At 62.8% G+C, this 10,902-nt stretch overlaps 1 protein-coding gene across 4 annotated transcripts in view; it reads left to right on the forward strand.

Annotated features, from left to right (window-relative positions):
- Positions 1–10,902, forward strand: part of STAB1 (stabilin 1) — a 28,833-nt gene that overhangs the window by 17,655 nt on the left and 276 nt on the right. The window contains exons 31-68 of one of the 4 annotated variants that reach the window (XM_004034284.5): positions 364–441; positions 530–628; positions 762–860; positions 1,012–1,143; positions 1,348–1,476; positions 1,636–1,692; positions 2,070–2,153; positions 2,702–2,897; positions 3,015–3,110; positions 3,201–3,246; positions 3,351–3,427; positions 3,644–3,769; positions 3,980–4,053; positions 4,211–4,285; positions 4,542–4,664; positions 4,973–5,020; positions 5,197–5,274; positions 5,384–5,530; positions 5,935–6,075; positions 6,176–6,235; positions 6,611–6,787; positions 6,871–6,957; positions 7,067–7,216; positions 7,309–7,365; positions 7,471–7,672; positions 8,028–8,177; positions 8,263–8,367; positions 8,511–8,618; positions 8,704–8,897; positions 9,018–9,162; positions 9,243–9,376; positions 9,463–9,628; positions 9,713–9,822; positions 9,910–10,029; positions 10,115–10,264; positions 10,340–10,444; positions 10,553–10,699; positions 10,782–10,895. In XM_004034284.5, coding sequence (XP_004034332.4) covers positions 364–441; positions 530–628; positions 762–860; positions 1,012–1,143; positions 1,348–1,476; positions 1,636–1,692; positions 2,070–2,153; positions 2,702–2,897; positions 3,015–3,110; positions 3,201–3,246; positions 3,351–3,427; positions 3,644–3,769; positions 3,980–4,053; positions 4,211–4,285; positions 4,542–4,664; positions 4,973–5,020; positions 5,197–5,274; positions 5,384–5,530; positions 5,935–6,075; positions 6,176–6,235; positions 6,611–6,787; positions 6,871–6,957; positions 7,067–7,216; positions 7,309–7,365; positions 7,471–7,672; positions 8,028–8,177; positions 8,263–8,367; positions 8,511–8,618; positions 8,704–8,897; positions 9,018–9,162; positions 9,243–9,376; positions 9,463–9,628; positions 9,713–9,822; positions 9,910–10,029; positions 10,115–10,264; positions 10,340–10,444; positions 10,553–10,699; positions 10,782–10,895 — 4,386 coding nt within the window. Of the gene's footprint in view, positions 1–363; positions 442–529; positions 629–761; positions 861–1,011; positions 1,144–1,347; positions 1,477–1,635; positions 1,693–2,069; positions 2,154–2,701; positions 2,898–3,014; positions 3,111–3,200; positions 3,247–3,350; positions 3,428–3,643; positions 3,770–3,979; positions 4,054–4,210; positions 4,286–4,541; positions 4,665–4,972; positions 5,021–5,196; positions 5,275–5,383; positions 5,531–5,934; positions 6,076–6,175; positions 6,236–6,610; positions 6,788–6,870; positions 6,958–7,066; positions 7,217–7,308; positions 7,366–7,470; positions 7,673–8,027; positions 8,178–8,262; positions 8,368–8,510; positions 8,619–8,703; positions 8,906–9,017; positions 9,163–9,242; positions 9,377–9,462; positions 9,629–9,712; positions 9,823–9,909; positions 10,030–10,114; positions 10,445–10,552; positions 10,700–10,781; positions 10,896–10,902 lie in introns of those variants that run through there. The other 3 variants (XM_019023248.4, XM_019023246.4, XR_010132668.1) reach the window with 3 other exon arrangements.

Consider the following 10,902-nt stretch of genomic DNA (forward strand, 5'->3'; position numbering starts at 1 on the left):
TCGCCCTGCCCAGAGCCGGGCTCAAAGGATGTGCTCAGGACGCATTGCTGATGGACACTGAGTCGCTGGGCCAGGAGTGACTGCCTGCAGGGGCTCTCTGTCCATCTGAGTCTGCACATGCACACCCGCCCCTGTCACCACGGGCCCTGGGGAGGGTCTGTGTGCCCAGCTGGTGGGTCCTGAGTCTGACTCAGGATCAGAGTCAGCTCCTGGGAGGAGCTTCTGTGCAGAACCCAGCCTGTGGGCCAGCCTGCGGACCACCTGTGGGTGCCTGTGTGCCTGGCAGTCTCTCTGTTGGGGCTGCCCCACCTTTAAGGGTCTATCTGTGCCCACCTGTGGCTAAGCTCTGCTGCTGCCTTCCAGAGGGTCTGGGTGCAGAATGCCAGCGTGGATGTGGCTGACCTCCTTGCCACCAACGGTGTCCTACACATCCTCAGCCAGGTACAGCAGGAGGAGGGTGTGTGCAGGGAAACTTGCAGGCAGGCCGTGAAGCAACGACATACTGACCAGGCCCTGTGCTCTGTACCAGGTCTTACTGCCCCCCCGAGGGGATGTGCCCGGTGGGCAGGGGTTGCTGCAGCAGCTGGACTTGGTGCCTGCCTTCAGCCTCTTCCGGGAGTTGCTGCAGGTACGGAAGGCTGGCAAGAGGGGATGTGCCTGCTCGGGGGACACTGTGCCCCAGGTCCAGAGGGACCTGGCTGGCTCCCAGTGTCAGGACTGACAACTAATATGCCCATCCCTGACCTCCACCCCATCCCTAGCACCATAGGTTGGTGCCCCAGATTGAGGCTGCCACTGCCTACACCATCTTTGTGCCCACCAACCGCTCCCTGGAGGCCCAGGGCAACAGCAGCCACCTGGTGAGGCCATGGGGATGGGGCAATGGCAGGGAGGGCAAAGGCACAGAGGGCGAGCCTCCAATCCCACCACGAAGGGACACAGTGGGTGTGGCGTGCTGTCCAGGGCACTTGGTTATCCTGCAGTCCCCTGGGTTCGCTCCTTCTCTTCCAGGACGCAGACACAGTGCGGCACCATGTGGTCCTGGGGGAGGCCCTCTCCATGGAAACCCTGCGGAAGGGTGGACACCGCAACTCCCTCCTGGGCCCTGCCCACTGGATCGTCTTCTACAACCACAGTGGCCAGGTTTGGGGGTCAGGGAGCAAGGAGACCCTAGCCTGGGCCCCTACCCCTGAAGATCCCTTCCCTTTGGAGTTTCCCTAGCTGTGAGCCTCCAACCTCTAACCTCTGCTCCAGGGAGCCCCCCGGCCCTGGAGTACTGCCTGACCTTACAGCCCTGCCAGGTGAGGGTGGTAGGTGGGTGGATTCAGCCTCCATCCCTCTCCCCAGCCTGAGGTGAACCATGTGCCACTGGAAGGCCCCGTGCTGGAGGCCCCTGGCCGCTCGCTGATTGGTCTGTCGGGGGTCCTGACGGTGGGCTCAAGTCGCTGCCTGCATAGCCACGCTGAGGCCCTGCGGGTGAGAGGCTGGGGCCAGAGGAAGGCCGGCACGGGAGTTTAGAGCTGGGAGGGCCTAGCTGACCTGACTAGTGGGGAGGGGCGCATGGTCAGCCTGTCCTGGAGGAAGGGCAGGGATCCAGGCCTGGACTGCCTGATGCCCCACCCTTTTTCCCTCTAGGAGAAATGTGTAAACTGCACCAGGAGATTCCGCTGCACTCAGGGCTTCCAGCTGCAGGTGAGACTGGGCTTAGCGCAGCTCTGTCCCTGCCTTGCCTGCCCTCACTTCTTCCAAGGTGCCCAATCCCCTCACCCTCCAGCCCAGTTTTGCTTGGCCCAGGCATCCAGGCACAGGGAACTGGGTGGCTGACGTCCCCATAGAGGTCTGGAGGGCTGGCCTGGCTCTGCTGAGGGGAGACTCCCTCAGACTTGTGGCCAGAGGCTTGGATCCTGTCCGACCTCTCCCATCAGTCTGCCTGTCTTGGTCCCTCTCTGACCCTTCTGCTGTTCTGCTCAGCTGCCTGACACCTGTAGTCCATCTGTCTGTCTCCCCATTCACTGCCCTGCCCCTGCCCAAGCCACTGGCTGACCCCTCCTGCCTGTCCCCGTTTCCAGGACACACCCAGGAAGAGCTGTGTCTACCGATCTGGCTTCTCCTTCTCCCGGGGCTGCTCTTACACATGTGCCAAGAAGATCCAGGTTTGCCCTGAAGCCCCCACCCCAAGCCTGTCCAGAGAGAAGGAGGTGGGAGTGGGTGGGGGCCCAGGGAGGAGCCCAGTTTGGAGCCCAGTTTGGATCTTAAGGGCAGAGACTGGGCTGGGACTAGGGTGAGGCCAGAACCCAGAGGAAGGAGATGGGAGAGAGGTCTGAAGTCAGAGGGCTAGTGTTTGTCCCTGTGTCCGCTCCCCCAGGGAGAGGGAGTGGAGATGGTGAGAGGAAGAAAGGGCAGTCCAGAGCTGGCTCCATCAGCGAAACCCCAGGGGCAGCAACTTGGCCTGGCTTGGCCCCTCACTGTGGGATCTGGGTGCAGCCCTTCCTTGCTTGAGCCTCAGTTTCCCCAGCCTGCCAGAGGGAGGGTTTTAGGAGGTATCTCTGTGTCTCTTTCAGCTCTGAGCTGCTCATCCCTGGGACTGGGGTTCTGAGGGGTTTTGCTCCATGGCTCTGTGGCCCTGAGATGCCCCCGTTCCCCTTCCCCCTGACACCTTGCTGGGCCTCTCTCGCCCTCTCTCCCATCCCCACGCCGACAGGTGCCGGACTGCTGCCCTGGTTTCTTTGGCACGCTGTGTGAGCCGTGCCCAGGGGGCCTAGGGGGGGTGTGCTCAGGCCATGGGCAGTGCCAGGACAGGTTCCTGGGCAGCGGGGAGTGCCACTGCCACGAGGGCTTCCATGGAACGGCCTGTGAGGTGTGTGAGCTGGGCCGCTACGGGCCCAACTGCACCGGAGGTGAGGACTGGGGAGGGGCGGGGGTGGGCTTCCTGGCAGCAGAGAGCAGCCTGGAGACCCCAGCTGGGACAGGATGGAGGCACTGGGCAACTCCTGTCCTCCTTTATACCACTGCAGTGTGTGACTGTGCCCATGGGCTGTGCCAGGAAGGGCTGCAAGGGGACGGAAGCTGTGTCTGTAACGTGGGCTGGCAGGGCCTCCGCTGTGACCAGAGTGAGTGGGTCCCAATGGGGAGGGGGCAGGTGGCTACTGAGGAGGCTGTTCCTGGGTCTGAATGACCAGAGTCTTCCTCCTGCCCCCCAGAAATCACCAGCCCTCAGTGCCCTAGGAAGTGCGACCCCAATGCCAAGTGAGTGGGCCCAGCCTGGGGCAGGTGGGCGAGTGGCGGGGAGCCTGGGGGTCAAGGCACGGCTGGACAGGCATGGGCTAAGCTGCTGCTACCACCCCTCTCAGCTGCGTGTGGGACTCGGCCGGAGCCTCCACCTGCGCCTGTGCTGCGGGATACTCCGGCAATGGCATCTTCTGTTCAGGTCTAGCCACATGGATGCCCAGGGCCCTCCCTGAAATTTTGGAGTGGCTGTCCCCACAGAGCCCCCTTGACTTCCTCTAGGCCCAGCCCCCCTCACTGTCCCATCTCAGGACTCACCCTTCCCTCTGACCTCTTCCTTTCTCTCACGCCCTCCTCTCCTGTCCTGCCTCTGGCCCCTGCCTGCTCCTGAGCACTCTCTGGGACCATCTCCCCTTAGAGGTGGACCCCTGTGCCCACGGCCATGGGGGCTGCTCCCCTCATGCCAACTGTACCAAGGTGGCACCTGGGCAGCGGACATGCACCTGCCAGGATGGCTACATGGGCGACGGGGAGCTGTGCCAGGGTGAGACTAGGCCCCTAACCTGGGTTTATGTTGGGCTAGGGGTCTGGCTTCAGTGATCTGAGTCAGATTAGGAAGGGCTGAAGGGGCACATGGGACTTGTGGGGACTGGGGGCGCTGAGAGAGGAGGGGGTGGGACAGATGAAGGTACAAAGGACAGATGAAGGGGGGGACCACTAAGGGCCACCCCCATCCCAGTGTCTCTTCCCCCAGAAATTAACAGCTGTCTCATCCACCACGGGGGCTGCCACATTCACGCCGAGTGCATCCCCACTGGCCCCCAGCAGGTCAGCATGGCAGGGTTGGACATGGGGCGCCATGCCATGCCCTCACAGGATGGGGCCTCCCTTCAGGGCAGGCCCGGGGAGGGGGGGTGACCCTTTTACCCAGGGTGCTGGCCAGCTGTTGGCTCCCAGCAGCCCCACTGATCAAGACTGGGGACAGGTCTCCTGCAGCTGCCGTGAGGGTTACAGCGGGGATGGCATCCGGACCTGCGGGCTCCTGGACCCCTGCTCTAAGGTCAGGACCCTAGTCCTGTCCTCCTTCACTGACGAGAAGGAGAGGGGACTGAGGCAGGAACCAGCCCTTCTCACCTCCAGCAGGGTCCTAAGGGCCTCTGCAGGGTGGGCTATCCTCCCGTCAAGCTCGAGTTTAATCAGTAGCAAATAGGATCTGGGGGGCTGAGCAGGGGTCTTCATGGCCTCTTTCACAGGGCTGAGTGGGATAGAGAAGTAGTGGAAACCACTGATACCTTCCTCTCCTGTCCCTGACTCAGAACAATGGAGGCTGCAGCCCATATGCCACCTGCAAAAGCACAGGGGATGGCCAGAGGACATGTACCTGTGACACAGCCCACACCGTGGGGGACGGCCTCACCTGCCGTGCCCGAGTCGGCCTGGTAATGATGCCCAAGTCAGACCCCTGATCTGGTCTTGGCTGTGCCCCATGGGCCTGACCCATGGTCTTAGCAAAGATCCGATTTGATCCTGATTCTGGCCCTGACCATGACACTGAGCCTGACCCCTGACTGTACCTGGGCCTGACTCCAGCTATGACCCATGAAACTAGCCCTGACCCCAACTCAGACCCCGCGGCTTTCCTTTCCTCATGTCTGCCTTGGCTAGACCTTGGGCTGCAGGTGCTGGGACAGGCACCAGGCCCTGAATGGGGGCCGCCCCAAATCTGAGCTGACCCTCGCCCCCCCAGGAGCTCCTGAGGGATAAGCATGCCTCATTCTTCAGCCTCCACCTCCTGGTGAGTGGCCAGCTTAGGCCTCTGTGACCTGCAAGTCCCACCCCTCTCTGGGCTTCTGTTCCCATCTGGTCAGGGGGTTGGCTGGTTTGTTCTCTCTGAGTCCAGGTCTTCCCCAGGAGATCCATGGACGCCTCAGGCTTCTCCCCTTCCACTCATGCTGTTGCTGCCTCCCGCAGGAATACAAGGAGCTCAAGGGCGATGGGCCTTTCACCATCTTCGTGCCGCACGCAGATCTAATGAGCAACCTGTCGCAGGTATGCAGCCCCCAGAGCGAGGCTGGGCAGGGCTGGGTGCTCTGGTGGTGGCCCTGCGTGGGCTGAGGCGGCAGTCAGGGACCCCACTCCCCTCGCGACTCCGCTCCAGGATGAGCTGGCCCGGATTCGTGCGCATCGCCAGCTGGTGTTTCGCTACCACGTGGTTGGCTGTCGGCGGCTGCGGAGCGAGGACCTGCTGGAGCAGGGGTACGCCACCGCCCTCTCAGGGCACCCACTGCGCTTCAGCGAGAGGGAGGTGAGCCCTGGCCCTGGCCTGCCCCGCCCCATCCCGCCCCGCCCCGCCCCGCCCCGCCCCTGCGCGCCATTGCCCCAGGCCCCACGGCCCACGCAGTCAAGAACCCCACCTCCCCTAGCCAGGGGGCGCCTCCTGCTCAGTCCAGCCCGGGACTCCGCCCTTGACCTGGGCCTCGCCCACTGCTGTGGGCCAGTCCTGCCCAGCGCCCTTGTGTCCTTCCGAGGACTGAGCCCCGCCCCCTGCCCTGACTCCGCCCCAGACCCCGCCCACCTCGTCCTAGTCCCGAAGAACCGGGACTGCCTGCACCCTGACTCGCCCAACCCAGGTTCAGCCTCCACCTCAGGCCCCGATAGCTTCCGAGCACCCCACCTATCTGCTTCATCAGCCCCGTGCCCCGCCCCCAGGGCAGCATATACCTCAATGACTTCGCGCGCGTGGTGAGCAGCGACCATGAGGCCGTGAACGGCATCCTGCACTTCATTGACCGTGTCCTGCTGCCCCCCGAGGCGCTGCACTGGGAGCCTGATGATGCTCCCATCCCGAGGGTATGACAAGCACGGGCCTGGGAGCTGGAAGACAGGCAGGTGGGGGCCTGGGATCCTCCCTTCCCGCCTGGCCTAGCTGTTTATGAGAGCCTTTCCTCAGAGAAATGTCACCGCCGCCGCCCAGGGCTTCGGTTACAAGATCTTCAGTGGCCTCCTGAAGGTAATGCTCTCGTGTGGGCCTGTCATTGTGGCCACACATGCACGTGTGTGTGCAAGTGTGTATGCGTACCTGTGTGTGCATACCCACCTGTGTGCACACTGTCCCGTGTGAGCCTGTGTGAACTCATGTGTGCACAAGCCACATCTGTGTGCATGAGCACCCCAGGTTGAGCACATGGGTGTGCTTATGTGTGCCCACATTCCTGACAGCAGTGTGCACAGTTGAGATGTGTGCACACACATGCCTGCCTGGGATGGTCACAGATGAGTGTGGGTGAGTGTGGAGCCCCTTCCTGCTCTGTGGCACAGCCCCCTGCCTTTGCTCACTAGTCTCTGACTGGGCAGCGACTGCCACATCTTTGCTGCACCCCACCAGGTGGCCGGCCTCCTGCCCCTGCTTCGAGAGGCATCCCATAGGCCCTTCACAATGCTGTGGCCCACAGACGCCGCCTTTCGAGCTCTGCCTCCGGATCGCCAGGCCTGGCTGTACCATGAGGACCACCGTGACAAGCTAGCAGCCGTTCTGCGGGGCCACATGATTCGCAATGTCGAGGTGGGTGCAGCCCCCAACCTTGGTCTTCACTGCCTGCAGCTCAGCCTGCCTCTCCACCTCCAACCATGACTCCACTTGCTCAGGCCTTGGCATCTGACCTGCCCAACCTGGGCCCGCTTCGAACCATGCATGGGACCCCCATCTCTTTCTCCTGCAGCCGAACGCGGCCCGTGAGTCTGGGGAGAGGGCTTGGATGAAGGGAGTAGGAGGCAGGGGCCCTGGCAGTAGCAGCTGGAGTGCACCTGTGACCCTTGCATACCTCATATTCTCTCCTTGCAGGGTGAGCTCATGGTGGGTGAGGATGATGCTCGCATTGTGCAGCGGCACTTGCCCTTTGAGGGTGGCCTGGCCTATGGCATCGACCAGCTGCTGGAGCCACCTGGTCTTGGTGCTCGCTGTGACCACTTTGAGACCCGGCCCCTGCGACTGGTGAGGGAGGCCAGAGGCAGACGGGCAGAAGCCCACCCCGCCTGTGGTGTCCGTCCACCTGACTTTGCTGTATTGGCCTCCCTCCCTTCCAGAACACCTGCAGCATCTGTGGGCTGGAGCCACCCTGTCCTGAGGGGTCACAGGAGCAGGTACAGGGCTAGGGGCTGAGTGGGGGTGGTGGGGTGGGGGCAGGCAGAGCCCAAGGACCACCAAACTCAGAACCACCCAACTGCGGCCTGACTCCTTTGGCCCAGGGCAGCCCTGAGGCCTGCTGGCGCTTCTACCCCAAGTTCTGGACGTCCCCTCCGCTGCACTCTTTGGGATTACGCAGCGTCTGGGTCCACCCCAGCCTTTGGGGTAGGCCCCAAGGCCTGGGCAGGGGCTGCCACCGCAATTGCGTCACCACCACCTGGAAGCCCAGCTGCTGCCCTGGTCACTATGGCAGTGAGTGCCAAGGTAAGCATTGCAGACACTGTTGACTAGCTCCTCTGTTCCCCAAGAGAGCCAAGGCACAGCTCTGGCCATTGTCCTTGAGAGAGTGTTGGGGCGTCCAGGGCTGGGGAGCTCTGGGTGGTGAGTAGATTTTACTAGCGGGAGTGCTCGGGAGAGGCAGGGCGGTAGTGTGGACGGTGCAGAACCTGGGGAGGAGTGCTGGGGGGTCTGGATGTTCTCCAGGACATGGGCCTGGAGGGATCTTAGCAGTGGGCAGACATAGGTCAGGGACAGATGGCAGGGCTAGGCTGGAGGTACATATATGGGGGTCCTGGTGAGAGCCCCTGGCCCCACCTCACTTCTCCTACCCCATCCCCAGCTTGCCCTGGTGGCCCCAGCAGCCCTTGTAGTGACCGTGGCGTGTGCATGGACGGCATGAGTGGCAGTGGGCAGTGTCTGTGCCGTTCAGGTTTTGCTGGGACAGCCTGTGAACTCTGTGCTCCTGGTGCCTTTGGGCCCCATTGTCAAGGTGGGCCATCCCTGCCTGCCCCACGGCCCGATTCCTTTGGCCCTTGTGGGCCAATCTTTATCTTCCTGCCTGTCCCTCTCCCCAGCCTGCCGCTGCACTGTGCATGGCCGCTGTGATGAGGGCCTTGGGGGCTCTGGCTCCTGCTTCTGTGATGAAGGCTGGACTGGGCCACGCTGTGAGGTGCAACTGGGTGAGTAGCCCCGTGCTCGTGCCCACCCTACACACTTGTGTACATGTGCACACATCAGTAAAGGCACCAAGGGTGGGTGGAACGGGCAGAGGCCAGGAAGGCAACTACTAACCTGGTTCTGGGGGCTGGGCCCTGGGGGACAGAGCTGCAGCCTGTGTGTACCCCACCCTGTGCACCCGAGGCTGTGTGCCGTGCAGGCAACAGCTGCGAGTGCAGCCTGGGCTATGAAGGGGATGGCCGCGTGTGTACAGGTAAGCAGATGGGTGGGGACATGGAGATGGGAGGCCCCCACTCCCCTGCAGTCACTAGGTCCAACCACTCCCTCCCTGCCCTCAGTGGCAGACCTGTGCCAGGACGGGCATGGTGGCTGCAGTGAGCACGCCAACTGTAGCCAGGTAGGAACAGTGGTCACTTGTACCTGCCTGCCCGACTACGAGGGTGATGGCTGGAGCTGCCGGGCCCGCAACCCCTGCACAGATGGCCACCGCGGGGGCTGCAGCGAGCATGCCGACTGCTTGAGCACCGGCCTGGTGAGCAGGTGGGGGAACCTGCTCCCCAGGGTGGGGAGCAGAGTAGCCAGGGTGGTGAGGCCTGGCAGAACTTCCGACCTCTGAAGGGTGAAGGGCGCCCACTGCTCTCTCCAACCCCAGAACACACGGCGCTGTGAGTGCCATGCAGGCTATGTAGGCGATGGACTGCAGTGTCTGGAGGAGTCGGAACCACCTGTGGACCGCTGTTTGGGCCAGCCACCGCCCTGCCACTCAGATGCCGTGTGCACTGACCTGCACTTCCAGGGTGTGTCCCCCTGCCCACTCCCAGTACCCATTTCATTCCTCAGAGCCGGCCAGCTGACCATGCACCCCTCCATTCTGCAGAGAAACGGGCTGGCGTCTTCCACCTCCAGGCCACCAGTGGCCCTTATGGTCTGAACTTTTCGGAGGCTGAGGCGGCATGCGAAGCACAGGGAGCCGTCCTTGCTTCATTCCCTCAGCTCTCTGCTGCCCAGCAGGTGTGTGGGGCCCAGAAGTTGGGGCCAAGTGTTGGGGGAGGCCTTGACTGGGTCTTGGGTCTTAGTATCCCCTCCTGTTCCTACAGCTGGGTTTCCACCTGTGCCTCATGGGCTGGCTGGCCAATGGCTCCACTGCCCACCCTGTGGTTTTCCCTGCGGCGGACTGTGGCAATGGTCGGGTGGGTATAGTCAGCCTGGGTGCCCGCAAGAACCTCTCAGAACGCTGGGATGCCTACTGCTTCCGTGTGCAAGGTGTGTCCACCCGACCAAACCCTACTTCCCCTGCTCTGCCCCTTCCCACCAATCTGCTGAGCCACTGACCTGCTTTTCCTGCAGATGTGGCCTGCCGATGCCGAGATGGCTTCGTGGGTGACGGGATCAGCACGTGCAATGGGAAGCTGCTGGATGTGCTGGCTGCCACTGCCAACTTCTCCACCTTCTATGGGGTGTGTGGGGGACACCCTTGGGGGCGGGGGGTGCTGGGATCCCCGAGGAGGGAGCCTGCTCATAGTTCTGTCTTTCTACCGTGCCAGATGCTATTGGGCTATGCCAATGCCACCCAGCGGGGTCTCGACTTCCTGGACTTCCTGGATGATGAGCTCACGTATAAGACACTCTTCGTCCCTGTCAATGAAGGCTTTGTGGACAACATGGTAACCCCCAAGGGCGTGGGCAGAGCAGAGCCTGCACTGGCCATCTCCATCTGGCCCAGGCCAACAGGCCTTGCTCTGCTCACAGACGCTGAGTGGCCCAGACTTGGAGCTGCACGCCTCCAACGCCACCCTCCTAAGTGCCAACGCCAGCCAGGGGAAGTTGCTTCCGGCTCACTCAGGCCTCAGCCTCATCATCAGTGACGCAGGCCCTGACAACAGTTCCTGGGCCCCTGTGGTGAGTCTGGCCACTGTCCCACCCTGTTGGCCCTGGCCCTCGCTCACAGTGGGCCTGACTCTGGTCTCCCTGCAGGCCCCGGGGACAGTTGTGGTTAGCCATATCATTGTGTGGGACATCATGGCCTTCAATGGCATCATCCATGCTCTGGCCAGCCCCCTCCTGGCACCCCCACAGCTCGTGAGTTGAGGAAGGGGGAGGGAGAGCCCTTCCTGGCACCCCCACAACCTGTGAGCCCGGGGAAGGTGGTGGGACAGCTCCCGCCAGGTCAACTCTCCCTGTTTGTAGCAGGCAGTGCTGGCGCCTGAAGCCCCACCTGTGGCGGCAGGCGTGGGGGCTGTGCTTGCCGCTGGAGCACTGCTTGGCTTGGTGGCCGGAGCTCTCTACCTCCGTGCCCGAGGCAAGCCCATGGGCTTTGGCTTCTCTGCCTTCCAGGTAGGGCTGGGTTGGGGCTGCCATGGCGGGTCCTTGGATCTCGCTCGAGGCGCCTCGCCACTCACCCCTCTGCTGCTCCCAGGCGGAAGATGATGCTGACAACGACTTCTCACCGTGGCAAGAAGGGACCAATCCCACCCTGGTCTCTGTCCCCAACCCTGTCTTTGGCAGCGACACCTTTTGTGAACCCTTCGATGTAAGCA

The sequence above is a fragment of the Gorilla gorilla genome, chromosome 2 (assembly GCF_029281585.2).
Source record: "Gorilla gorilla gorilla isolate KB3781 chromosome 2, NHGRI_mGorGor1-v2.1_pri, whole genome shotgun sequence".
Lineage (NCBI taxonomy): Eukaryota > Metazoa > Chordata > Mammalia > Primates > Hominidae > Gorilla > Gorilla gorilla.